Here is a 27976-nt window from a genome sequence, read left to right on the forward strand (position 1 = left end):
TATTAGAGTTCTTTGAAGGGATCAACAAACATGTGGACAAGGGGGATCCAGTGGACATAGTGTATTTAGATTTCCAGAAAGCATTTGACAAGATCCCTCACCAAAGGCTGTTACGTAAATTAAGTTGTCATGGGATAAGAGGGAAGATCCTTTAATGGATTGAGAACTGGTTAAAAGACAGGGAACAAAGGGTAGGAATAAATGGTAAATTTTCAGAATGGAGAGGGGTAACTAGTGGTGTTCCCCAAGGGTCAGTCCTAGGACCAATCCTATTCAACTTATTCAGAAATGATCTGGAGAAAGGGGTAAAAAGTGAGGTGGCAAAGTTTGCAGATGACTAAACTGCTCAAGATAGTTGAGACCAAAGCAGACTGTGAAGAACTTCAAAAAGATCCCACAAAACTAAGTGATTGGGCAACAAAATGGCAAATTAAATGTAATGTGGATATATGTAAAATAATGCACATTGGAAAAAATAACCCCAACTATAATACAATATGATTTAGCTACAACTAATCAGGAAAGAGATCTTGGAGTCATCGTGGATAGTTCTCTGAAGATGTCTATACAGTGTGCAGCGGCAGTCAAAAAAGCAAACAGGATGTTAGGAATCATTAAAAAAGGGATAGAGAATAAGACAGAGAATATCTTATTGCCCTTATATAAATCCATGGTACACCCACATCTTGAATACTACATGCAGATGTGGTCTTCTCATCTCAAAAAAGATATACTGGCATTAGAAAAAGTTCAGAAAAGGGCAAGTAAAATGATTAGGGGTTTGGAACGGGTCCCATATGAGGAGAGATTAAAGAGGCTCGGATTTTCAGCTTGGAAAAGAGGAGACTAAGGGGGGATATGATAGAGGTATATAAAATCATGAGTGGTGTGGAGAAAGTGAATAAGAAAAAGTTATTTACTTGTTCCCATAATATAAGAACTAGGGGCCACCAAATGAAATTAATGGGCAGCAGGTTTAAAACAAATAAAAGGAAGTTCTTCTTCACACAGTGCACAGTCGACCAGTGGAACTCCTTGCCTGAGGAGGTTGTGAAGGCTGGACTATGACAGGGTTTAAAAGAGAACTAGATAAATTCATGGAGGTTAAGTCCATTAATGGCTATTAGCCAGGATGGGTAAGGAATGGTGTCCCTAGCCTCTGTTTGTCAGAGGGTGGAGATGGATGGCAGGAGAGAGATCACTTGATCTTTATCTGTTAGGTTCACTCCCTCTGGGGCACCTGGCATTGGCCATTGTCAGTAGACAGGATACTGGGCTCGATGGACCTTGGTCTGATCCAGTATGGCCGTTCTTATATTCTTACTCAGATTCTTATTTTTTACATTTTTATTATGTTAGAAAATGGTGACTGATACATTTCTTATTTACTAGATTATATTTTTTACTTCTTATTTTGTGTCACGCGCTATCTGGAAAAAAATTATCAAAACATATTTTGCATTTAAAACCTACTATTTTATTAAACAGAGGAATTATTATCTATAGTTAGTAAATTGAACTGATTGTTTTTGGTCACCATGTCCTTCAACATTTTAGAATTAGTAGATTTCATCCTCTCACACCTAGTTTTTATTCATAGATTGGAAGAGGAAAACAGGCCTTTCTGCTTTTTTCACTCCCAATTGGTTTCTTACTGCTGAATGAACTAGTCATTGAACTAAAGTACTTGAATACACTGAAATGAAGAAAATGCTCTCTTTCTGAACCTGCAGAAGAGGCTTCCAGAGTTAGAGAGTGAAATTTCTCTTGAACACTATCAGAGAAGAAGTGAATGACCAGTATTGGTCTACTACATTCAAGGTACAAAAATTCTTAGAAAATAGGAAATTATATCACTTCCCATCCCATTTCCAAGTAGATATACAATGTAACTGCAAAACAAAGAGTCTGTAAAGGTTTTTGTTAATACAGTATGGAGGCTTCAGTAGAGACTCCCATAGTTAAGTTTGCATTGGTGAGCAGGGATGTAAGAGGAAGTGATATTGGTGGGGGAGCTGGGAAAAGTGATGGTTAAGTTTCAGGAGGCCAACTTGAGGAGAAGAGGAGAGGAGCTCTACTTTGACTAACCTTCTATTAGATAATCTGTGCTTCACCCTGCTTCCCTGAGGGAGAATCAGTTTCCAGATGACATAAGGCTAGTTTTAGGCATTGACCATAGTGAGGGGCATTGCTGAGCTGCAGTACCCCAGGGGGAGCTCCAGAAGGCAGACAGAGAGACAGTGGAGTTGCTTGTACTACATAATGTTGTAGGGTGCAGACTACTGCCTTTTGTCCTGGCCAGCCAGTTTTGCTGGCTGGTGTATATGGGGGTGCAGCTATGACTTAGCCTTCTCGCAACTCTTTTTGCGGTGCCGTGCACTCCCAGAAGACTAAAGAGGGTGCAGCTGCTAAATTCTCTTGAACACATGGGCTGGAATTGTGTCTGGGTCTTACATAGGCCATGCAAGGGTGGAAGTCTTCCTGTGCCATCTCCCCTCCCCCCACCCCCACCCCACTGCACATTCACATAAGGGCCAGGCATAATCTAGCCCTTACTTTGTCATTTTGCTATTATTGGAACCATTTAGCTGTGATTATGCCATAACTGAGTAACCTGGTGATTTTGTCCTTCCTCACTCTTTTCCATTGTTTGTTACATTTGTCGCGTCTAAAACTAGATAGCAAGCTCTTTGGAGCAGGGACTGTGGTGGGGAGGGGTGTCTTTGTCCTTTAAAGCATCTAGCATGCTATTGGATGCTGTATAAATTATAATGAGACCACCTTCAGCCTCCAGTAGTCTAGGAGGAGTCCCCTGCATTTATTGCGGTTTATTCAAATTATGTATTGGGTGCTATATATTAAGAAGACTCCATAGTTTTAAAAAGCTAGGTAATGCATCTAATAAATAATTCATGATGTTATTAATTACAGTATTAGAGTTGTCTAGCACTGTCATTCTCCAGAAACTGCCTAAAGGCCAGGAGGCTTTTCTTTTAATCATCTAATTAGTGAGAAGATGACAAGCCAAAGCTATTTTCTAACATCACTGCGTGTGAGTGTTTGTTGGGAATGAGGAAATGCTTTCCTGGAGAAATAAATGGGATGCCTTAGTTCAAATGTGGACGACCGTCCTAAATGGACATCAGAATTCCGCATTTAGACATTTAAAACAACACTTCATGAGTATTTTTGTGCCTACCTGGTATCCAGTCATTTAAATTAATATGGTCAGATGGGTATAACTGAGGACAGAAATGTATACATATAAATTACTATACCCATTCAATATAAAAAAAATACAACATTCGATATCCATTACATTTCTATACATTAATCTCCACTGCCTGGCACCAGATGAGAATGATAGCATTTTACACCCACTTTGCACAGGTACAAATGACTCCACAATGGGCAAGACAACAGCAAATCAGGCCCTAACTCTTCATCAAAGCCAGTCAGGTTCAGATGCTCAACTGGAATAACAAGCTTGACACTTCAAAGAAGAATTCATGTGATCACTTCTGCACTTCTCACAGGTGCTCACTGAACATCGGTACATCAGACGCTGTGGTATTTGGGTCACTTGCATGTCTCTGCACATAAAGCCTTGCCATCCGATACTCTGCGTCACTTTTTCTTATTATTCATACATGCTCAGATATTCTGTCTGTTACTCTGTGGTCCTCCTTGAATACTGCTCCCATAGAGACACATCAGAACATAATTGTAGGACAAAGTTAATTATTTAATACAACTTTTTAATGCAAGCATACCTAGACTTGTCCTGTTTGAGGTCCTGGAGCTTTAATCTGTACCATCCTTTGGACATTACTGCCTTAATTCATATATTGTTTGGATAATACAGATGATTTAAGACCAGCTAGCTGTGTATTTGGATTGTTTTCCTCTTAGCGTGTTTTTTACACACAGCCCAGCTTAGATGATTTTTAGAGATGTGGCTGGGGCAGGTAAGTAAATTGGCACTGAAAAGGCAAATTTTTGATTCTTTATGGGCCCTTATTTGATGGGACTAGGAAAAAGTCATTTTTCAAAAGTATCTATTTTTTTTACCTCTTGGAAACTTAGTGGCCTTAGCAGTTGTTGAGCTTCTGTCTTTTGTGTTAGATGTAATGGTTGATAACTGTAGTCTTTAAAAGTCCCCTGGCACCTCTTGCAGAAATTGGGATGTTAGCTAATGTTTTGGATAAATCTCTGTATGAGTAATTATACATGCGGCCCATTTAGATTTCTCCCTGCAACTACCGTCAGACACCCTGGCTCAATTCCATCCCTGGTGTATGTAACACTATCCATCGTGTGATGTATTTATTTGTTTATTGGATAATGAGTTCCACTGGTATTTATGTAATGTCTTCCCTCTTCCTCTCCTCTCCAAAACAGGTCTCAGATCACTAACTGAATTCTCTGAAGAATTTCTCCGTACACGTAGTCTAAATGGTAGTTAATGGACTTCCTTTAGGGATGAATTTGACCCTATCATTTTCTTTTCCTGTCCTTGACCATAGTGCAGCATTGCTATGCTCTGTTAAAAAGTCAGTGTTTCACCCAGCTAACTGTACTTCACTGGCATCTATGTATTTATATGACCTCAACATCATTGCATCAGAGCAATAAAGAAGTGAAGTGAATTCTGTGCATAGACACTGAATTAGACACTGAAAAGAATTAATGGGCCTTTATTATGGTTTCCCTGAGAGATCTTACTCTCAGAAAGTTTTTCCTGGTATTCAGACTAAATTTTACTTTTCTTAATTTTCTCTCATTACTACTGACATTCTTTAGGGCAATCCTAAATAATTTTTCTCTTTCCTTATTCAATATGTATAGACTGTAATATTTTGTGTGAGAGATTGTAAAGCATTTTAGAATTCCTCAGGATGAATGGCACTATATAAAGGTAAGATATTCATAATTATTTTCATGAATTAGAATGCACAGTAGTAGTGACAAACCAGCCTCTGAGGAGTTGAGTCTGACCTAAGCTCGGATCTAGGAACTGGCCAGTGTGACCATGATTTAGTCATACCAAACACAGCACTAAAATTAAGCTTTAATAGTTTGGTTGGCACTGTCACGTAAGCTGAAAACAATAAGCAAGAGAGCATCAGACAAAGGACACTTTGAGTGTTTTGCTACCCTCTGTGCATAGCATGTAGAATCATAGGCGCCGACTCCGTGGATGCTCATTGGAGCTTTGTAAAAAACCTCAACCTCCCTAGGTAATTTGTTCCTGTGCTTAACTACCCTTACAGTTAGCAGGTTTTTTCTAGTGTCTAACCTAAATCTCCCCTGGCTGCAATTTAAGCACATCACTTCTTGTCTTGTTCTCAGTGGATAAGAAGAACAATTTATCATTCTCCTCTCTATAACAACCTTTTATGTACTTGAAGACTGTTATCATGTCTCCTCTCACTTTTCTCTTCTCCACACTAAACAAATGCATTTTTTTCAATCTTTCCTCATAGGTCATGTTTTCTAGACTTCTAATCATTTTTTGTTGCTCTCCACTGGACTTTCTCCAATTTGTCTAGCTCTTTCCCAAAGTGTGGTGCCCAGAACTGGACTCAGTACTCCAGCTGAGGTCTTAACAGTGCTGAGTAAACTGGAAAAATTACTTCTTGTGTTTTGCTTACAATACTGCTATTAATAATACCAGAATGATGTTCACTTTTTTTTGCAACAGTATTACATTGTTGACTCATATTTAATTTGTGATCCACTATACTCTTTCTTGCAGTACTCCTTCCTAGGCAGTCATTTTGTGTTTGTGCAATTGATTATTCCCTCCTAAGCATAGTACTTTGCATTTGTCCTTATTGATTTTCACCTATTTATTTCAGACCATTTCTCCATGGAAAACTGAATAGGTGCATCAGAGTACACCACGTATGAGTTTCAGGGAGTCATATCCTTTTTCACTATTTCTGTGAAAGTGAGCACTTCAAAAAAAATCTCCAAAGGCATTTTTAAGGACAGGTTTTTTAATTATAAAGGGTTTCTTTTCTTTCACGTGTGATTACAAATGTAACACAGAGTCTATGACAATGACTAATGGTCTATAAATACCTAAGACAGTTATCATACTGTTGATATCATGCTTACAGAAATGTAGGCCATGGACAGGTAGTGAAGACATTGTTAAAAAGAGATCAGCGTGGAGGGGTGAAGGGAAGTGGTACTCATAATAACTTGCCCCTTCTCTATTCAGTCTCCTGAATCCCTGATGGCTGTTGCCCATACCCTTGCTGCCACTGTCTCCTCTCCAGGCTCCTGTCCCATTTCTCACTCTCTGAGGGGCACGTAGGCACAGACTGGATACTAATGCTGCTTCTAGTAACACTCATTTCTGTTCAGAAAGCCATGCAGCTTTGAGGAAATCATGTGATGGGCTACTCCCTGCCTCCTATTCTTGGCATTCTTCCTTTAAAACCACAGAGCTGAAGCCACATAATGCTGGTGGGTAGGGGGAGGAGGGATAGCTCAGTGGTTTGAGCATTGTCCTGCTAAACCCGGGGTTGTGAGGGATCTGGGGCAAAATCGGTACTTGGTCCTGCTACTGAAGGCAGGGGGCTGGACTCAATGACCTTTTGGGGTCCCTTCCCGTTCTATGAGATAGGTATATCTCCATATATATATATATCTCCATATATATATATTATAAAATATATAATATTTTATTTATTTTGGTGAAGAGAGGCTTTTCAGGCTCACAGGAAGGGGGAAGGGGGCATGTTCAGTGGTTCTGCTTCCTCTCTGCATTTAGGGCAGGGATGGGCAAAGTTTTTGGCCCAAGGGCCACATCTGGGAATAGAAATTGTATGGCGGGCTCAGAAAATTGGGGTTGGGGTGTGGGAGGAGGTGAGAGCTCTGGTTGAGGGTGCAGGTCCGGGGTGGGGCCAGAAATGAAGAGTTCAGGTTGCGGGAGGGGGATCAGGGCTGGGGCAGGGGTTGGGTGCTGGCTCCAGCTGGGGCTGGGGATGGTGATGAGGGGTTTGGGGTGCAGGAGGGTGCTGTGGGCTGGGATCGAGGGGTTTGGAGGGTGGGATGAGGATCAGGGCTGGGGCAGGGGGTTAGGGCACGGGGAGAGGCTCAGGTGTGCAGGCTCCAGGCAGCGCTTACCTCAAGCAGCTCCTGGAAGCAGCGGCATGTCCCTTCTCCGGCTCCTATGCAGAGGCATGGCCAGGCGGCTCTACCCACTGCTCTGTCCACAGGCATCACCCCTGCAGCTCCCATTGGCTGCGGTTCCCAGCCAATGGGAGCTGTGGGGACAGCTCTTGGGGTGAGGGCCACATGCAGAGCGGAGCTCTCTGGCTGCCCCTATGCGTAAGAGCCAGAGGAGGGCCATGCCGCTGCTTCCGGGAGCCGCATGAAGCAGCCCCTGACCCTGCTTCCCAGCTGGAGCTCTGGAGCCCACTCCCCAGAGGGAGCTCGAGGGCCAGATTAAAACAGCTGGCGGGCTGGATCCAGCCCGCAGGTCGTAGTTTGCCCACCCCTGATTTAGGGGCTGATCCAAAGCCAAATAAAGATAACAGAGACACTCCCATAAACTTCAGTATGCTTTGGATCAGACCCTTTAGAGGGTACCATTCACAAAACTACACTTACACGATCCTCTGTAAATAAAGCTGGACACTCAAAAATATTATTGTTTGCTCCTTAAAGTTCCCATCCTGCTAATTGTTGAGCATCCTCCAGTTCCATTAACTTTGGTGAGAATGGATGCAGCCCAGCACCTAGCAGGATCAGGCCTTTACTACATATCCACTCCCTCTGTGCACACTCTACTGTAACCAAAAAGGGAATGATTTTCCTTGTCTTTATTTAGAGATGGGCCTGAGCCACAAAATTCAGATTCAAACTTTACCAAAGCTGAGCGGGTTTTGTATCTGGGTTTTGGTTCACCCCACTGTAGAGATACGGGTGGTTTGCAAAGTCTGGATCCAGATTTGAACATCCCTGTGTTTGGGGGGGTATTTGGATCCAGGGTGGTGTTTCTGATGCATCTCAATTTTATTGTTTTCTCTTCGTACTGCTGGCGGTGGCCATCACAGTGTCCACTCAACTTCTCTAACCTTTTCTATAACCTCTTCTTGCCTATTTCAGCAATTAACTGGCCAGCCCCTGAAGAGAACCTAGATGACTGCAGTCACTAAGGAGTTACAGTTTGCACACACAACTAGGGGAAATTTTGGATGTGTGTAGGCAGCCAATAAAAGAGGAGATAAACAATGCAGCTGACTCATACCCAGCAAGGCTTAGACTGTGATTGCATCACTGTTCCAGGCAGATCACAGCTCTTTGCTGCAGTCGCACTAGCTCACTCCCGTAGTCTCTATGCCCACACGTCTGGAGGTAAGTCTCAATATTCTTTGTATGTTTGTTTTCACTTCTTTTATTTGGACACTGAAATATTAAATCAGCCCCCAGCCACACTTCCCTCATATGGATGGAAACACTTTCACTGTGAATTAAGCGTAAAGGTAGTTTTTAAAGGATCAGCTCTTGTAATGCAGGATTTTCCAGTGTGTTTCAATGAGACATTTAAAGCCTCTCACAGCTTTCTGTAGTCCCCCTCATCCAAACCGCCAGCCTTGACAAGCTGTGGTTAGAAACCAGATCGTAGTGTGGGCAGTAAAATGATATTGGATTTTAAAAGGAGTAAAATCTCTATACCCAGAAGAGCAGAGCTGTTGGTAGTACAGCTCTGAGAGCTTTTTTCCCAATGAAGGATCCTTTTGCGTCCCATTTAGGGACTGATTCTGCCACCTTACTGACATTAAATAGTACCTTAATCTGTGATTAGTCCCACTGACTAGTTCTGAAATAAGTTAGTTCCCAATATATGTAAAGGTAGCAGAACTGGGGTTTCTGATTTTAAGGTCAGATCCTCACTTAATGTAAATCGGCAATTTACAGATGAGTTGAGAATCTTGCCCAAACCTCTAGATGTATGGGGGGAAATCCTGCTTCCAGCTGTAGTTTATTTGTATAAAAACAACAAGTGATGAAAACAGATGTCATTCTGGTTTTCAAAACCTCTTTGGTCAGGGTTAGATTTTGCAAAACCAAAATATGGGGGTGATTCAGACCTGGTTCTCTTTTTATTTGTGCCACCAAAGTTTCAATAATTGATTCCAGTTTTACCTAGTTCTCTTTTTAAAATAAAAATAAGCGAAACCAGGAGCGATTTGGAGCCAAGACTCATTATTAGACTCTTTTGAACCTGAACATTTAGAGATTTGAGTAAATGGTTCTGATTTACACATTTTTAGAGATGAAAAATTATTTTGGTTTTGCAAACCTTTTGATTGTTTATTTTTCTCCACAGAAACCAAAACTAAATTTAGGTTTCACTTTATCCAATCCCCATAATATTTGAGGAATAAATGGTTCTTTTTTTTTGCCTGTCTCTGATTTGGAAGAGCTTTGTGTAATTTTGCACGTAAAATGACTGGCCTGGCTCTGTTGGTCTCATGCCATATTGGATGTGTCCTTTACAAAGTACACTGCTTGAAGTAGATGTATATGAAAAAATAGATTATGTACTTAACCTCTTCATTTTGGGCATCAGAGAAATCTCATGTGTCTGAAATCTTTCCCCCCACATAGTTGTTGCCATCCAGCTCAATAATTCGTTCATAGCAGCATAGAGAGGATCAGTCACAATCCTGCAAAGGTCATTCTGAGAAGCCATCATGTAGCTACTGAATGAGTGCCTTGTTTTAATAGTTCCTGCCGGAACCACAGCTAGTGCCTTCAGATTCAGTCTAGAATGTTGTTGTTTAAAATAAAAAACAAAAGGTTTAACCCATCTCATTGCATCAAACTTACATTAGACTGGGGAATTTTATTAGTCAACCATTGGACATTTTAGTCTGATTATTATATGAATTAGGGTAGCACTTGGAGGCATTAACGGAGTTTGGGACCCCATTGTGCTTTAGGTCAGAGGTTCTCAACCTTTTTCTTTCTCAGTGCCTCCCCCTCCCCTGCTATAAAAATTCCACGGCCCAGCTGCACCACAAAAACTGCTTTTTTCTGCATATAAAAGCCAGGGCCAGCGTTAGAGGGTAGCAAGCAGGGCAATTGCCTGGGGCCCTGTGAAGCTAAGTTGCTCAGGCTTCGGCATCAGCCCTGGGCCCTAGAAAGTCTAATGCTGTCCCTGCTTGGCGGACCCCATGAAACCTGCTCGCGGCCCCTGAGTGGGCCCCAGATCCCTGGTTGAGAACCACTGATCTAGGTGATATCAATATACAGTGTAACAGCCAGACTTGGAAGACCTTGCAATTTAATTAGGCAAAATAGACAAAGGATAAAATAAAGGTGTGTGGTTATCCCCATTTTGTAGATGCTCGGTGGAGTCACTGAGAGATTGTGATTTGCTCAAGATCACACAGGCTTTCTGTGGCAGGGTTGAGAACTAGAATCAGACCCCCTGCATCCTAGTTTAATGCCTTAACCACAAGACCACACTTTAGCTGAACCCTCAACTTAAAAAGAGAGTTCTCAACTTACACCCCTTACTCACTACTTAAATCTGCAGTTTAGAGCAGCATTAATTCCTGCATGGCTTTCTTAGTGGAAATCTGTTGAGTATGAGGGGAGCATTCCATTTTGAGCTCTTATGAACCTCTTATCTCTAACCATGCAGTAGTCTCATAAATGGGCTTCTGAAGACCCCTTTTCTTCCCTCTCTGTTTTCCTTGTCTCAGCTCTGTCTGTTCTTGTTGCTTTCTTTCAGCACTAAGTACAGGGGATTTTTATGCTCATATTTTTAAAACATCCTCACCTGTTATTAATAACACCTGACTCATACATTAACACAAAGTGGCTGTGTGGGAGGTTGTTATCTCTAGTCAAGGTGTATTAAGGCACATGTGCACATGGCCCTAGGGATCTACTATATATAACCGATGGGCCAAATTCTCTGCTGCTGTAAATGGGCACAGCTCCACTGACTTCAGTAGAGTTTTGCCAATATACCACATCAGGGAATGTGGCCTTTTGATTTGCTGTTCTGTTGACATACAGTATCCTAGTAAATAATGGCACATCTGTAAAGGGCATGGCTCTGGAGGTAGATTGGAATGGATTACTGCAGTGTTTCCCAAACTTGGGACGCCACTTGTTTAGGGAAAGCCCCTGGCGGTCCAGGCCGGTTTGTTTACTGGCCGCGTCTGCAGGTCCAGCCGATCGCGGCTCCCACTGCCCAGGGTTCACCGCTCCAGGCCAACGGGAGCTGCTGGAAGTGGCGCAGGCCGAGGGATGTGCTGGCTGCCACTTCCAGCAGCTCCCATTGGCCTAGAGTGGCGAACTGCAGCCAGTGGGAGCTGCGATTGGCCGGACCTGTGGACAGGTTGGCAGGTAAACAAACCGGCCCGGCCCACCAGGGGCTTTCCCTAAACAAGCGGTGTCCCAAGTTTGGGAAACACTGGATTACTGCATTATTACAGTTTTTCATGGGAATTATCTTTCTGTCCAGCATGGAACTGTAAGAATTTTAATCTGTTGTTTCCCCAAATTATAACGCTATCCTTGGAAGTCAAGCATTGTATTATATTAATGTAAATAGTGCCCCCATATTTCCAGGTGATTATAATGAGAACCGGCCATAATATTGAGCTTAGCACCTCTTATTTACAAAGGGTAAGTAAACCTCAGGATGTCCCTGTGTGGTAGGTAAATTTTTTCGATGTGTTTAAAGGACAATCTGACCCAGAGCATGATAATACAAAGCCTTTTGAATGAAGATGAAGAGTAGTTTGGGGAACAAAGTGTGGTGCAACTTCAGTGTACCTTGGCAATGATAAAAAAAAGCAAATCTAAAGATGTCTGTTTTTCTTCATTTCAGTCCCCCCACTAAACGGCAGAAAATGGCCAATCTGATGCCTGTAATAGCCCAGGAAGAGCTGGATAACTTTATCTTCACCAGGACAAGTTCTGGCTTCGCCCTCAAAGCCTTTCATGCTCCTCAGAACATTAACATATCACTGAAGCTGCTGACCAGCCAGAATACAACAGAGAGGTGGGTATCATATTTGATTTACTATATAAACAGCTCAGGAGGACAGTAGTGCAAAGAGGGTACCAACATGGACTGTAGCATTTCTGACCCCAGTTCACCTTTCCACTTCAGTGGCTCCCAACTGATTAACAGAGACAAAGTGGAAGAAATACATTGCATTGCATTAGGTGAGAAAGTTGACATATGTAATGACAATGGGGCTTGATCCTGAAGTCATTATGAATAGTGTTGTGATTGCATCAAAGGACTTCAATCCATGTTCAGTGCACCATTGTACAATGCACTATACAAACAAACACAAAGAGCTCACAATCTAAGTTTCAGACAAAACATGATAGGTGAATAAAGGAACACATACGAGAAGAAAGGGAGAATGGACAATTGCGGTAGAGATAGGATTGAGTGCATATATTAGTCATAACCACAAACTCTGTCACAAGTGGATGTCAGCCTAACACTCACATAACTCCAATTTATTTCATTGGAGTCACAGGCTTATAGGGATTTTGAGGTCAGGCCCATACTATTTTTTAATGGTGTGGGACCAAATCACTCTAGTGAATGCACTCATTAGGCTCTCAGTTTCTTGAAAGGGCATCCAAGAGCAGAACATGGCCTTTGTAGTATCTGAGAAGTGTAGCTCCTTAGCTGGTTTTTGTAGGAGGTCTGCTTAAGCTGAAAAATTCAGATTTCAAATATCTTAAAGTAGGATATGGAGAGGTCGTTTTTTCCAAAACAAAGACAGGAACAATTTATCTAATCCAGCTCAGATTTCAAACACCCCCTAAAATTCTTGGGGTGCTTGCATCCAAGGTTCCCATGTGTGGTCTTTGGTTGTGCTTCAGTCTAAATTCTTTCATTTATGGCATCCAAATTTGAATCTTGAAACAAGAACGAGTCTGTCTTTAGTGAGGGCTTCTATAGGGCTCAGGGCCCTGATCCAAATCCCACTGACGTCAATGGAAAAACTTCCATGGAGGTTGGATCAGGCCAAAAATGAATCAAGTTTGAGTGTTCTGCTTTTTTATGTTTTAAATTCAATAGAAGTGCAATAATTTACTAATCTAAAATAAGAATATATTTATTTGGTAGTTTTTTTCTAAAAGGCTTGCCCTCTTTCCCCTGTTTGCTCCCCACTTTTTGATTAAATAAAAAAAAAGTTATATCAGACAACAAAAGCTAATAATTTATTTTCTCCTTTCTGGATTTAAAGTGCTGTTTTAGTTATAAAAGTGATTATGGGAAAATGAATCTTCTTACTCATATCTGCTCTTTAAATGTCAAGTCTCTGTTTATTCCTCCCCGCACCCACCCACACTATTACCACAGTAGAGTGAACCTAGCAATGAGAATAAGATGGATTCTATCCTGCCCATCATTTGAACTGCTAACCTAGTTCCAATGATAGAAATCCATATTGTTAATAATGATGTTAAGAGGTAGAAATAAGCACAATTTGTATATAAACTTTGGAGACACAATTTATTTATAAACACGGGTATTAACATACTGAATATCCATTATGTTTGCAATGAAAAGGCTGTTTTCTTTCCTTAAAAAAGAACCCAACTTGGACTGCCTGGCCTGATTTTTCTAAACAATGCATGTTCAGTTGTATATGTGAAAAGTGCTTGCACAGCTGCACATGTAACTTGAGTGTGCTGTTACTGCCACTGCCCATGCAATATCCATTCACAAATATATTTGATCTGGAAATCAGTGACCCCCAAATATGGAACCCACAATGTAATTTTTAGTCGCTTCTCCCTATAACTGCATTTTTATATACTTCCCTGAATTGTATATCTCATGCACACCAGAGAGGATTCCAACAAAAAGCAAAAATACAGGAAGCAACTTTTACTATGATAGGACTGTGCTACACCTGTTAGTCCCTGTCTTACATTTCCACCATGCATTTCACAGTATTGTGCTCCAGCAGAAGGGCAGTTACCAGCAGCCTCCTGGGCACTGGCAAGCAGTGTTGGGCTATAAAATGGTGGGTGAGAAATTTGATCCACACCTGCTTAAAATAGTTTTTAGAGAATTTTTCTAAAATAGTCTCCCTCCTGTGGGAACAGGAGCTGGTTTGGAAAACAGAGGCTAGTTTGAGGAGTTGTCGGATATCTCCCAATCTCTTACACCAGTACATGGGACAGATCAGGGAATGGGCATCAGTTCAGGGATAAAAGAATCTCCTGCATGCTGCTGAGGCTGATCAGGGACCAGGAGCCATTGCATACAGTTAGGAAGCAAATACTATAGGGTCCAGGGTGCTAGCATTACCAGTAGGGTCATCTGGCCAAATCCTGATGTCTTTACTCAGTTTTTACTGAGGCATACTCCCACTGAAGTCAATGAGACTGTCACTGAGTTCAACGGAAGTTTGCTGAAGCATGAGGAATCTAAGTTAAGATCTTAAGATTTATCAAAGAGTACCTACTGCAATAAATATATCCTACAGCCTAAAAACATACATAGAATAGCAAATCTGTGATTTACATGGTGTGCAATGTTTGGGACTGAATTAAGTTCCCAAACTTTGAAACAGTTGGTATCAGACGCCAAACTATGCAGCTGGACCCTCTTCCTAAATATACAGATTTGTTTTTCAACAGGAAACAGTAACTGGGGTTAGTCTTTAAAATAATGACAGGGGTTGAAATCCTGGTCCCATTGAATTTTACCATTGATTTCTATGGGCTGAAGATTTGATGCATAGAATCAGCAATTCAGAACATATTGCAGATGGGATCATATTTTTAAAGTTAAATGCAACTTAGGGAGGAGTGATCCTGTAGCACAGGGGTGGCCAGCCTGAGCCTGAGAAGGAGCCAGAATTTACCAATGTATATTGCCAAAGAGCCACAGTAATATGTCAGCAGCCCCCTGCATCAGCTCCACCCCTTCCCCCCTGCTCCCAGCACCTCCCACCCACCGGCAGCCCCACTGAGCAGCACCTCTCCCTCCCTCCCCACACATCCTGATCAACTGTTTTGTGGCATGCAGAAGGCTCTGTGGGGGGAGGAACGAGGGCACAGCAGGCTCAGTGTGGGAAGGGGTGGAGTGGGGGCAGGCCTGTGGCAGAGCCAGGGGTTGAGCAGTGAGCACCCCCCCAGCACATTGGAAAGTTGGTGCCTGTAGCTCCAGCCCCAGAGTCGGTGCCTATACAAGGAGCCACATATTAACTTCTGAAGAGTCGCATGTGGCTCCGGAGCCACAGGTTGGCCAACCTGGCTGTAGCAGAACCAGTTCATTTATCTTCCTTGAAACTGAACATTCCAATCTGATCCACAGATCATTGTACAACTGAACAAATAAGTTATTGTCTGAAGTTCTTAAATAGTCTTAATCTTCTACCGATTAGCAAAATCTGTTTTCCTTATACTTCTTAAAATACATCCCGCTGAATTTAAGACTAAATCCAATCTGAGTAGAAGCAGATGCAGCTCCACTAAGTCTCTAAAGTTACACCTAACACTTACACTAGGTCTGAATTTGGCCTCATGGCTTTACCTTTACTCTCTGATGTGGTTTGATCCCATCCAGGCTATGACTGAAGCTGGTAGAATTTGCAGTGTGGAAGGGACCTCACTGATGGCGTGAGGAAAGCACACTTTTAGGGGAACGGCAGGAAAAAAAATCAGTTCAGACCGGTCATTTCTTCAGTTAGTTTAACTACCCCAAACATTCTTCCTGCCCTTGCATTTTAGATCCTGATAAATATATTTTGATACTAATGGAACTAGCTTCTTTCTTGTACATTTTACAGTTTTAATGTGAAAGATGTTTTGTACTCCAGAAAGCATTGTTGGTATTAAACACCAGATAATGGTAGTGGTGGGGAAACTCTACCAAGTCATCCTTCTTTCCAATATCACACAATATGACTGTTACTCAGCATGTCTGTCTGAAATGCTGCCTCTTTAACCCCTGTTCTCTGTTTGCAGTGAGCTGAAGGTGCTACTCCAAGATGTAGCAAACACACGACGCATTCAGTCTGAACAGCTCCTGCCTTCTCTTGGGATCTACCAATCTCAGGGACTTCTGGGGGTCGTGACTGAATGGATGTGCAATGGATCCCTCCACTCCCTCATCCACGAGGTAAGGAAGAGTAGGGATCTTTTAGAGGGGCTCCTTTATGGGTATTAAAACTGTTTAGAAGCTAGGGCAATAATAAAATGAGCAAACTGTACCTCAGTTATGGATATTAATTTTGCAATAGTGTTGCTAATACTTTTCATCTGTAGATCTCAATAGATAGTGTGAATAATGACTGCTTTATAATTCTAAAAGATATATACATATTGTGGAATATTACACTGAAATAAATGTTGATTTTTAGCACCACCTGTACCCAGAATTGCCTTTTCCCCTACTCATGCGGATCCTGTCAGATGTGGCTGAAGGATTATATCATCTCCATAGGCTAGACCCTCCTCTCCTCCACTACAGCCTGAAACCCTCCAATGTCCTTTTGGATACACAATATAGAGCTAAGGTGAGGCCCTTTTACATTTAGCTTTTTGTCTTCATTATTTTCTTGACATGAAACCAGAACAACTTCTCCAAAAGTATGCTTGATTATAGGTTTATTTATCAGACATCTATCCTAACATAAAATACCAGATCAGTATTTGATACCAATAATGCTATATTGTTGCTACAATTCACCATTCACCCCTCTCTACAGATAACAGATTATGGTCTAACCTCCTGGAGGAAGCAGCAAAGATCAGTCCTGCAGAACTGCAATAGAAGCTGCTGGGATTTGGTATATCTCTCTCCTGAAATACTTAAAGGAGGTGTACCCTCACAAGAAGGAGATATTTACAGGTTAGTACAGGTTTTTAAGGGAAAGTTATAGCTAAAGGAGATCTACTTCTGGAGAGCAATTCACATAGTATTGAATTAAATGTTTCTTTCAAGAAAATATTGTAAAATTATACTACAGTGAAACCTACAGGACACAGTGTTCCATTCAAATAACAGCTGTTACACATATCATATATCTGCATAACATTCCAGACCAGGAGTATTGCAGCATTTAGTTAAACTTGAAATTCCTAATGTTTGAAGGAAATTATTTCAATACAATTTGTTATATTAAAAATTAAGACTTACGGCCCTACCTTTAGGTTAAGCAATTGCCAAACTTCAGCTTCAAAATATTAATTTACAGTAAAAAAGTAGAATACTGCTGCGGATGACATGCTATGAAGTATATTCTCATCTTGATGCTTATATTAGATTTACTTGAATAAATTAAAAGGAGTTCTATGCACACAAGGAGAGAGTGACAAATCCTTGTAGGTGAAGGACTAGTGTTTAGCAAAACTTACGTTTTTTTTAAACATACCCTTTTCAGATCAGAGACCAAACTTTCAACTGTAGCTACTAAACTAATTCTGTGTTTTCAAGTATCTGCGCAAAACTTAATTTCCCTACAAAAATAGGCATGCCTTAGACATCAGGCAGTCAAGCAGCAAGAGTTAAGTTTCCAAATTCTTTCAGTTTGAATAATATAAAGTTTTATAAATATCTGAAGATTCCTTTTATAAACACTAGCATTGGGGCCTAAATGTCCAATGTGGGTGCCAAAACTGTAGACCCAATTATTTGGACACACAAGTGCAATCCTCTTAGAAACGTATCATCAACAAGTCAAGTAGTTAGATTTTTAAATGGCTGCTGTTGGTGGTGTAGACAGTTGTGCCAATATTTAATATTTAGGCACAATTATTGGATGCTTGGTTGAGATCTAGTTAAAAATAAGAATATGATTTTTATCTTGATGATGTCCCTTTAAGGTCCTGTGGAATCTCTTCTGAAAGAACTCACTATGCCTAATCAGGCATTACCTTTTAATTGAAGTGACTTACATAAAGAATGCACGTTATTTACTCCACCATCTTGTCTGCCACACATGCAAAGGGCACATACATGATACTCTGGAAGAATGACAATCCAAAAATAGCAACTGTGTGACTCTGTAGATGTATATCTTCATGGCTGGCACCACAGAGTCTACGACAACCTTTATACCTAATATTACGTATGGCCAATTTTCTAGTGTTAGATCTTTTATATTTGTTATGGAGCCAACAACTTCAGCTCCTTTTCTATTGTCATCAAAGCAGTGACCAAAAATGAGTCATATTATATATGTATTTAATAACACCTATGAATGATGTGATTGTTCCTCTGTTGTCCATGAAGAATACATGAGGCTCAAACAGGAAAGGAGTGAAAGGCTCACTTTCAGATGGCATAATTCCCATTCTCGGGTGTCACACCTTTTTAATTATAGATATTTGGAAGTGACTGGTATTGCATGAGACCTGTGCGTGTCCAGTAGTGGTGTGACATGGAATATACTTTTGTGTTTTGCATATATGTCAAAGTGTTTTTGCACCAATATTGATGTTGATGCAAAAATGTTAAATGTTAAATGTTAGAGTGACATTTCCTAGAAGTTACAAATGGAAAAAAAAGATCTAGGGCCCGATGCAAATTTCACTGATGTAAAGAAAGATTCATTGGGCTTTAGATCAAGCTTTTAGTGGGTCAGCTAGTTCATTCCCTTGTCAGTATGCTCAGCACTACCAAACACTTCATAATTACTGCAGCAAAAAAAAGAGGAAGTGAAAGGCTTTGAAACCCACAAATGGAAATTAGGTGAGGTATTTTAGAAAATAATCTATAGAATTTAAGAGCAAGGCTTTCCCCTGAAACAGAATTCTAGCTGGTCTTTGTTATATCCCTTGAGTATTGTATAAGGACAGCTCAACTGGAAACTGAAATATAATAGTATGCAAAAATGGAAATCCTGCTAATAAGGAAGGGCGTCGTGCAGGGGTGGGCAAATGTTTTGGCTCGAGGGCCACATCTGGGTGGGGAAATTGTATGCAGGGCCATGAATGTAGGACTGGGGCAAGGGGTTGGGGTGTGGGAGGGAGTCCGGGGCATTGGAGGGGGTGCGGTGTGCAGGAAGGGGCTCAGGACCAGGGGTTGGGGTGCAAGAGGGGTGCAGAAGAGGGCTCAGGGCAGCAGGTTGGGGTGCAGGAGGGGTGCGGGGTGCTACAGGGAGCTCAGGGCAGGGGATTGGGGGCTCAGGGCAGGGGGTTGGGGTGCAGGAGGGGGTATGGAGTGCGGGAGAGGGCTCAGAGCAGGGGGTTGGGGTGCGGGGTGCAGGCTCATGCCTGATGCTGCTTACCTCAAGCAGCTCCAGGGTGACAGCGGCGCACAGCGGAGCTAAGGCAGGCTCCCTGCTCTGGCCCCGTGCCGCTCCCAGAGGTGGCCAGTATGTCCAGCAGTGGCTCCTGGGGCTGGAGTGAGGCAGGCGGCTGCGCTGCGCACTGCCCATTCCTGCGGGTACCACCCCTGAAGCTCTCATTGGCTGCAGTTCCCCATTCCTGGCCAATGGGAGCTGCACAGGGCAGAGCCTGCAGGCGAGGGCAGTGCATGGAGCCGTCTTCCCGCCCCTCCTCCAGGGGCCATAGGGATGTGGTGCCGGCCGCTTCCAGGAGTGGCACAGGGCTAGGGCAGGCAGGTAGCCTGCCTTAGCCCTGCTGCACCATGGGACTGGCAATCCTGTGGGCCCGATTGAAAGCCGTGACAGGTCGGATCTGGCCTGCAGGCCGTAGTTTGCTCGCCCCTAACTTAGTGTAACATGGAAAATACCCTTTCCTTGAACTAATGAACTCAATTTTTCAGTAAGTAATCATAACACCAACACAGATTCCAAATTAACAAGCACAATTTTATTATTGTTTGCCTCTAGCTTTGGAATGCTATGTTGGGAAAGCATAAGCAGACAGAAACCTTTTGAAGGTACGTATTTCTCTCTTTCTTGATGGTTAATTATCTTTTTCTGAGTTTATCCTCCTCTAAGTAACATTGATACCAACAGACCTGTCTTTTCAGGCCTCGCTTTATCTCAAATCCCTATCACAGTGCTTGCAAGGATTAATTTTTGATCAGTAAGTGTCAGAAAATACTGATTTCAACGTACACACACAAACTAACAAAAATAGTTCCAACAGATAGGCAAAGTAAGAAAAATGTTGCTTGATAACTTATTAGAGTTTGATTTAAGGATATTTACTTTGTATATTTTGACATGTGATATTGGCAATTTGTGTTTGAATGGTTATAAAACTTTAACTTTTTGAACCTCAACATCTACTGTCATTAAATAATTGTCTGACACTCTCATAATTTTCTGCAACTGTAAAAATTCAATAAAATTGGGAAACAATTAAAAATAAACAGTATTATCTGTCAAAATTATAAAAAATCAAATTCTGCCAACTGTGTATCCCAATAATGCACAGTTCCATAGCTCTGCATCTCTTGTAGGGAGTACTAGCCCCAAATGAAGATTCTTATTGTAAAAGAAACAGATACCTTCTCAGGGGTAGCTTTAATGGCATAAAGAACAGGAGTCCTTGTAGCACCTTAGAGACTTATGCTCAAATAAATTTGTTAGTCTCTAAGGTGCCACAAGTACTCCTGTTCTTTTTGCGGATACAGACTAACACGGCTGCTATTCTGAAACCTGTCTTTAATGGCATAGTTTTTACTATGTACTACCTAAGCCTGTTCACTGTAGCACCCTATTAAATTGTTATTTTGACCTTTCTGCTTATCTTTAATGCATAGCAACAACTCTTTGGCTTGTGACACTCAGCATACTAACATCACAATCCAGCATACTGACATTAGGCAGCATTTTAGGGTATGTCTACACTGGAGCTGGAGAGAATAATTTCCAGTTTGAGTGACACACTCGCGCTAGCCCTGATCCAACTAACACGCTAAAAATTAAAGTGTAGCCATGGCAGCATGAGTGGTGGGAAGGGCTACCTGCTCAAGTACAATCCCAGTCAATCAGCGCTAGGACAGGTAGGCATCCTCAAGCTGGAAATTACATCAGTGTAGACATTTCCTTAGTGGCAAGTAACTTGTCCAGTGAGTAGAATTGAGCCTTTATACATGTTTAAAAATCAATGAGAGTTTCAGATCTCAAATAGGAACTTTTCGTTTCTGCTAGACTTATATTACTATAAAATATGCTACTTTCTGCTTATTTTATACCAGAAAATGAAAATGAGAAATTTTACAGAGTTGTAGATCTTTAAAGCACTGTATAATAGACTGAAAATTATCCCCATTTTACCGATAAGGAAACAGAGGCAGTGGTACATGATTTGTTTAACATGACAGCCAGAGCTGACGACTAGACTTTGGAGTGCTGATTCCTGTCCCATTCTCATTCCTTTAAAGCATGGCTCCTTTTAACTTATAGTAAACATACTTTAAAGAAGGATCGGTTTCTTCTAATCTCTCTTGAGTTCTATGAAAGTGACAGTGCTGTATCATGTTCCTGAATATGATCCTTCTTACTCCTTCTCTTATAGCTGATTGCTCTAGCAATGAGATTTCAGTTTGAGCAGTCATATGTGAAGAAGTATGTGCTTCTGTACTTGATTACCAAACTACATTACAGTTAGTACTCTCCTCTATCTGGAAAATGGCAAGGGCTCCAGGTCTATCTACCTATGGGACTTTCTTTTTCACTACATGGTCCAAGGAAAGGAAACTACCTGCTTGCCTATGGTGCACTAAAGACTACAGAACCCAAGAATCAGGGGTTTTGAAAGCAGCAAGATGTGGAACTTTTCCTGGCAATTGTTTAATCACTATTTCTATTAAATATGACTCTAAAACAAGTCACATTACATTTGTATAGCACTTTTCATCCAAAAGGGCCCCAAAGATCTTTACAATTTAATATACACATTTATTTATGAGAATCGCTTCACTCATCATCTCTCGAGTGGAACATATAAACTATTCAACGCACACTAACATTGCATAACCCTTTTAAACAAAAAATGAAGGATAGTGTATCCAGCTAAAATTGCAGAGGGAATGAAGGTAGGTGGGATGCAGTTACCCCAGCGAGACTCTGGCCATTACAGCCGGACTAGCAAACATCCTCATTCTTACAAAGGCTGCCATGGAAACTTAAATGACCACAAGTGGTCAGAATCATGATTTTAGATCTCTTCAAATTTCCTTAGTGATTTCTCAAGATATGCAGGGCTCCTGCAAAATTCATCAACAAATACCCCATACACCTAATTTTCCATATGTAATGTTCCACAAGTTCAGCCTCTCATTTTCTACTATGAATGATGAGGAGAATTATATACTTGTGTATTTCAACCACCAGCCTGCTCTCAAGTACAGAATATGCAGGCGTATGCCATAGGGAGAGGTGAGGGGGGCAGCATGCTGTAATTTTGCAATCACATTTGTGAGGTTGTGTGTATGTGTACATGATGTCAGAATAAGCCAGTGTCTTTGCTGATCACAAGTCACCTAGCAGATTACTCTGTTTTTTATCTACGTAACAGCTTTCATTTTGACAGACTTTACAGGCTCAGATTAAAAATACTATGTACAATATACTTATGCAAGGCTGTGCTTTCATATTTTTTCACTGCCATTTTGTAGCTGCCCAGAGGAATTAGATTATTTTGTGCATAAAGACAACAAGTTTTTTTTTAAATTTGCACGCAGAATTGCATACAGAACTATGTGGTTAGGTTGTACACACAGTAACTATAACTGCAAATAGGGTATTTGTGCATGCAGGTTACCAGTTATGCATGTATACCCAGTTGTGACTTATTGCTTAAACAACCCTTCCAACCAGAAATAAATGGACTGCTGCCGGTAGGTATAAATGAGTATTGTCACAGTTGGTCAGCTTTACTTAAGAGTGTGTTGTTGGGTTTTTATTTTTGTTTTTAGAGAGTAGTCTTAGTTTTAAAATACAGAAAATAACCTGCACTAAACATCATCTTAAAATAGTTCTGAGGGTTTAAACTTTTAAATAACATTTTCTCATTCTCTTGCAGGCAAAAAAAACCTGCTGGAAGTTGTGACAGGAGTCTGTAGTGGCCTGCGGCCTGGGACTGAAGCAGAGTATATACAGAGCAATTTGCCTCAGAGAAATAGGCTGTTACAGCTCATCATACTGTGCTGGCACCAAGACCCAGATTACAGGCCCCAAACTGCAGGTAACATTCAGTATTTGCTCTCCCTTGTTGCTATCACAAACAGTTTGAGTGTCCTAAGTAATGCAGTGTTGTTGTAGACCTGAAGCTCTGTGTGAGCTCGAAAGCTTGTCTCTCTCACCAACAGATGTTGGTCCAATAAAAGATATTACCTCACCCACCTTGTCTCTTTAATGTCCTAGATCATTGTACAGTAATGATGGCACAATAGAATGTTGTAACCCCAGTGTGAGATGAAACAGTTGGGGCACTGTCACCAGCATACTGTAGTGTTTTGGTTTGGGTTTTTTTTTTAATAAGGATGCCGTGCCCTCCTGTTAGGGTGACCAGACAGCAAATGTGAAAAATCGGGATGGGGTCGGGGGTAGTAGGAGCCTATATAAGAAAAAGACTCAAAAATCGGGACTGTCCCTATAAAATCGGGATATCTGGTCACCCTATCTCCTGTAAGGTGGCTTAGTCATTTCAAGATTTTTAATTTAAATATAGTGTAGTAAATTTAGCATAGACAAAGGCTAGGAAATTACTGGAGATTGCCAGCTAAATTCAGTATTTGAAGAATGGCTGATTTACCTTTAACAATCCCATCTCAAATTAATCACCATTCCCACTGGAGCAAATCACACTGTTGATTAAGTCAGAATAGCTATATTATACCAGCTGAGGCTCTAATTCTCTGTTTCTAAAAAGACAGCCCTGACACATGAATGATAAACTATGGCCACAATTTTTCAGACCTGTACACAGAAGTGTCCAACTAGCCATCCGCACATGCTTTTACTGTGATTGCTTTGTGCAGTCATGAATAAATTAGGTACAAATATGCAGGTTTTTGTGTGCACATTTCTGAAAATCTGATCCTAATTTGTTTATATTAGATCAGAAAATAAAAATATATAAGGCAAAGTTACTTAGAGGTGATTTAAAAGATTTTAATATGATTGCAACAGAATAATAAAATCAGTGGAAGCACATTGGTGCATAGATATTTGCTTATTTGGATACGTATACATCCTGTATTTAAAATGCATTTTTCTTCCCACAGATTGTGCAGAACTCTTAAGGAGAATTTTGAACGCTTTTAGCAAGGAGAAGATTTCCAGTGCAATCTACAGTTTGATTGATGCAAAGGTTAGTGCAAAATTCAGATTTGGTCCCATACAATTGCATTGCCTGCTTTCTGTGATTACCATCTTTGAAATCAAAGAGGAATTTGTCTCTTTGTTATTGCTTCAAAGGGCTATAAGTTAAAATTTCAAGATCAGTCCCTAAAAGTGGATAGAGCTAAAATACGTCGATCCAAGAGTTAAACTCAGCCTCAAAAGTTTAATCCAGGATTCACAAGTGAGACTCTCCATGCTGTATTACTGATAAGTATGCATGAGTCACAGACAGTTGGAGGGCCCCCTCTCACTGTTCTTTCAGCAGTAGCAAATAGAAGGATGATTCTAGGTTAACCAGATGTGTTAGTGCACTAGCCTTTCATCTCTGAAGTCCCTAAATCAGTTTCTGCCTGAGATTACTTGTAAAATGCAGCTTCATCCTAGTATCCATTCCCAAGATCAATCAGGCCACAACATAGCTGTGAGTGAATATTAGTCTCAGTTACATCAGGTCCAGGTCTGGGACTGCAGAGCAATGTCTGATGTCAGGATTGAGATCAGTTATCAGTACAGCCTGGAGGGAAGATAGCACAGGATACTGATGCAGCTGGGATTTCTCACAGTACTAAACTCACAGTCTGTGAAGTGAAAAATGCGAGAAGTCTCCTGGTTTTACCTCACTAATGCTGGATTCTGACTTGATGAGAATAGTCTTGCATCCCAGATTTTGGGAGATTTTTTGTATACCTCTTCCGAACTCGAAGTTGTAGAGGCTGCAATTTGAGAAATGAGAGGTGTGATTTGCGGAAGACCAGATGTAGAAGTACCCCATAAAAGGAGAAGGAGCTCCCAAGCATTGGTCTTTGTGGTGGCATGACATTTATGATGTGATTTGTGTAACGCACCAAAAAAGCCCTGTTTTCCCCGACGCCCACAGTGATTAATATGAAATAAATACCTGTAGAGAGAGGCAAAACAACCCAATATTGTTTCAGTAGGTAATAGAACTGTACTCTGGGTGATTTTACTTCTAGCTGCAGATCATGTGGTGTATGTGCCTCATATTTGGCAGTACCTCCATGAACAGGGCTGGCTCCAGGCACCAGCATAGGAAGCTGGTGCTTGGGGTGGCCAATTCAAAGGGGCGGCACTCCATCCAGTATCAGGGCATCACGTCCGGGTCTTCAGCAGGGATTTGGCGGCGGGTCCCTCATTCCCCTCTTTCTCTTTGAGCTGGCACTGAATTGCCACCAAAGAGGAAGAGAGGGAGGACCCCCCGCTGAATAAGCGGTGCAATTGAGCTGCCGCCGAAGTGCTGCCACTCGTCTTTTTTTTTTTCGGCTTGGGGAAGCAGAAAAGCTGGAGCTGGCCCTGTCCATGAATATTCAATGTATGATTTTTTTAGTCTCATTTGGACTGAATGTTGTGTATATTTTACTAAGTGAGTGTATTTTTTTTTGTTTGTTTCAGGAGAGAGCAGTAAATGCCTGCAAAGGCTCAGTTCCACACATGCGTCAGACACATGTGCACAACCTAGAGGTGAGCAAACTGTGTCTTCTTACATATGCACTTGGGGAGGAAAATTTTTCAAGGGTATCTTAGTCCCATTATCAAAAGTGACTTGGGCATTTAGACTCCCTAAGGGAGGCTGCCTAGTAAGGGAGGTCTTTTCTATCAAGAAGATAGAAGTAATTTCTTATCCATTTTCATCCCTGTCAGGTCGTCTGTGCACAGAAAAACAGCAACCGGCTTATCGACAAGTGTGTCCATCTAACAGCACAGGAATTGTCAACTGTTCTTGACAGCCCTGCAGGAAGAGAGGAGGCTAATCAGATGGCACTTGCAGATATCACAACACCAAACACAACACAAAAAAGAGGTATGCAGGACTGACCATCTTGAGATGTTTTTATCTCCAAGTACTATAAAAATATTAAACAATTACTTGTTGGCTCAGAATCCATAACAACATGCCAAATGTCTCCCTCTTCAGAGTGCAACTGTGATATAACTCTTGATATAACCAGAGCAACAGAGTCCTCTGCAGTAGCAAGAGTCTGCCTTGAGAATTGCAGTGGTGCAAGATTTTTGCAACCATTCCTCCACAGGGAGCACTCACAGCTAGCCAGTGTATTCCCATACGTGTGTGGACATTCACTGGGTTCAGTGGTATAAACCAGGAAGCCATAAAATTTGCTGATTTAGTGTACACCCTGAACACCCTCCACCAGTCAGACACCTGTGGTGCTCTGACCACAACTTAAAGCTGCCATTCCGTGGCATTCCAAGAACTGCCTGCTCTTCCCTAGAGAGCAAATCCATCCTGGGTCTAGTGGACCTTGCTGGAACAGAGAGGTGCAATTTCTTTTGCCTTTGCCACCATGAGTGAATCTAGCCCTCTACCAAGGTACTTATATGGCCCTCAATCACCACAGTACTTTTCTCTACTTTCTAATACCTGCTGTCAAATGTCTCCACATTAGAAAGTAATTGCTTTGGAAGAGTCCCATCTCTTCAGAAGTCCACAAATGATTCATGTTAGCCATTCCTACCTGACGATATCCTTCTGTTTTTTCACTGTGGGCTCGTCTTGGCAAATTTTTGACAAAGTATTTAAATCCGTGTGCATTTCATGTATATAAGTGGCCTGGAGGTGTTGACTTAAACATTTCTTCTTTGTTCTTTGATGGTTTTGTTTACAAGATCTGAGCCACAGACAATCTGTTACACCTCTACCCCAATATAACGCTGTCCTTGGGAGCCAAAAAATCTTACTGCGTTATAGGTGAAACCGCGTTATATTGAACTTGCTTTGATCCACCAGAGCGCGCAGCCCCGCCCCCCCGAGCGCTGCTTTACGGCATTATATCCGAATTTGTGTTATATCGGGTCGAGTTATATCGGGGTAGAGGTGTATCTATCTTTGGTATATCTATCTGAATACATGAGACTTATTATACAGGTTTCTTAATACTTAGTACTGAAATAGATTAGTGGCTGTTCCTTTTGGGTAGAACAAGATTTTCCTCAACTTCATCCACAAATTTACAGTAGTCCACAACTATAATCAACAAGTTAAAAGGACACTGACAACTTAAATGTAGCCCAAAGTTTACATTTTTTAAAAACCTTTTATAAAATCTATAACCCATAGAACAGTTTCTAGAATTAAAACTCAGTTGAAACATTTGACCTAGACATTCAACTGCAATGTTATTAATTTATTTGTATCAAGGATGCTCCATCAAGGACCAGGGCTCCATTGTGCTAGATGCTGTACAAACATATAACAAAAAAAGATTGTAGCTCTTTGTGGCAGAAACAAAGTATGAGATCCAAACACTGCAGCACCAAGAAGCTGACTAAACAAAAGTGACTGACAATATTCAAGACGTGATAAAAAAAATTTCCACTTTTAATTCAGTAACACACATTCTTTTTTGCAATATATGATTTAAGTTTAGTGTCCCTTATACATTTCTAATTTTACAAATAAAAATTTATTATTTGGCCGTATACAACAGTCCCATTATGTGTAGTGTAACAGGTAGTATCGTGCTTGAAAAGATGATGCTCCACTCCTGGGAATTCATCATCCATACTCTTGCATAACACAATTTTCTTAAAGTGTGAGAGATGGAGTATGTACATAACATGTCAAAACTTTATAAGAGGGAGGATCTAGTGGCAAGTGTTCACAGGATGTAATATTTACAGACAAGTTAGTCCTCTAAACT

The 27976-nt window shown here is 41.2% G+C and overlaps 1 protein-coding gene across 4 annotated transcripts in view; it reads left to right on the top strand.

Annotated features, from left to right (window-relative positions):
* Positions 1 to 27976, top strand: part of LOC123349579 (receptor-interacting serine/threonine-protein kinase 2-like) — a 35488-nt gene that overhangs the window by 3001 nt on the left and 4511 nt on the right. The window contains exons 2-14 of one of the 4 annotated variants that reach the window (XM_044987758.1): positions 1601 to 1821; positions 3391 to 3536; positions 5862 to 5953; positions 8125 to 8373; positions 11873 to 12046; positions 15997 to 16150; positions 16392 to 16547; positions 16740 to 16882; positions 19830 to 19879; positions 22978 to 23139; positions 24182 to 24267; positions 25710 to 25778; positions 25959 to 26118. In XM_044987758.1, coding sequence (XP_044843693.1) covers positions 11895 to 12046; positions 15997 to 16150; positions 16392 to 16547; positions 16740 to 16882; positions 19830 to 19879; positions 22978 to 23139; positions 24182 to 24267; positions 25710 to 25778; positions 25959 to 26118 — 1132 coding nt within the window. In that variant the 5' untranslated portion in view covers positions 1601 to 1821; positions 3391 to 3536; positions 5862 to 5953; positions 8125 to 8373; positions 11873 to 11894. Of the gene's footprint in view, positions 1 to 1600; positions 1822 to 3390; positions 3537 to 5861; positions 5954 to 8124; positions 8378 to 11872; positions 12047 to 15996; positions 16151 to 16391; positions 16548 to 16739; positions 16883 to 19829; positions 19880 to 22977; positions 23140 to 24181; positions 24268 to 25709; positions 25779 to 25958; positions 26119 to 27976 lie in introns of all 4 variants that reach the window. The other 3 variants (XM_044987757.1, XM_044987760.1, XM_044987759.1) reach the window with 3 other exon arrangements.

This window comes from Mauremys mutica, chromosome 14 (genome assembly GCF_020497125.1).
Source record: "Mauremys mutica isolate MM-2020 ecotype Southern chromosome 14, ASM2049712v1, whole genome shotgun sequence".
NCBI classification, from domain to species: Eukaryota; Metazoa; Chordata; order Testudines; family Geoemydidae; genus Mauremys; species Mauremys mutica.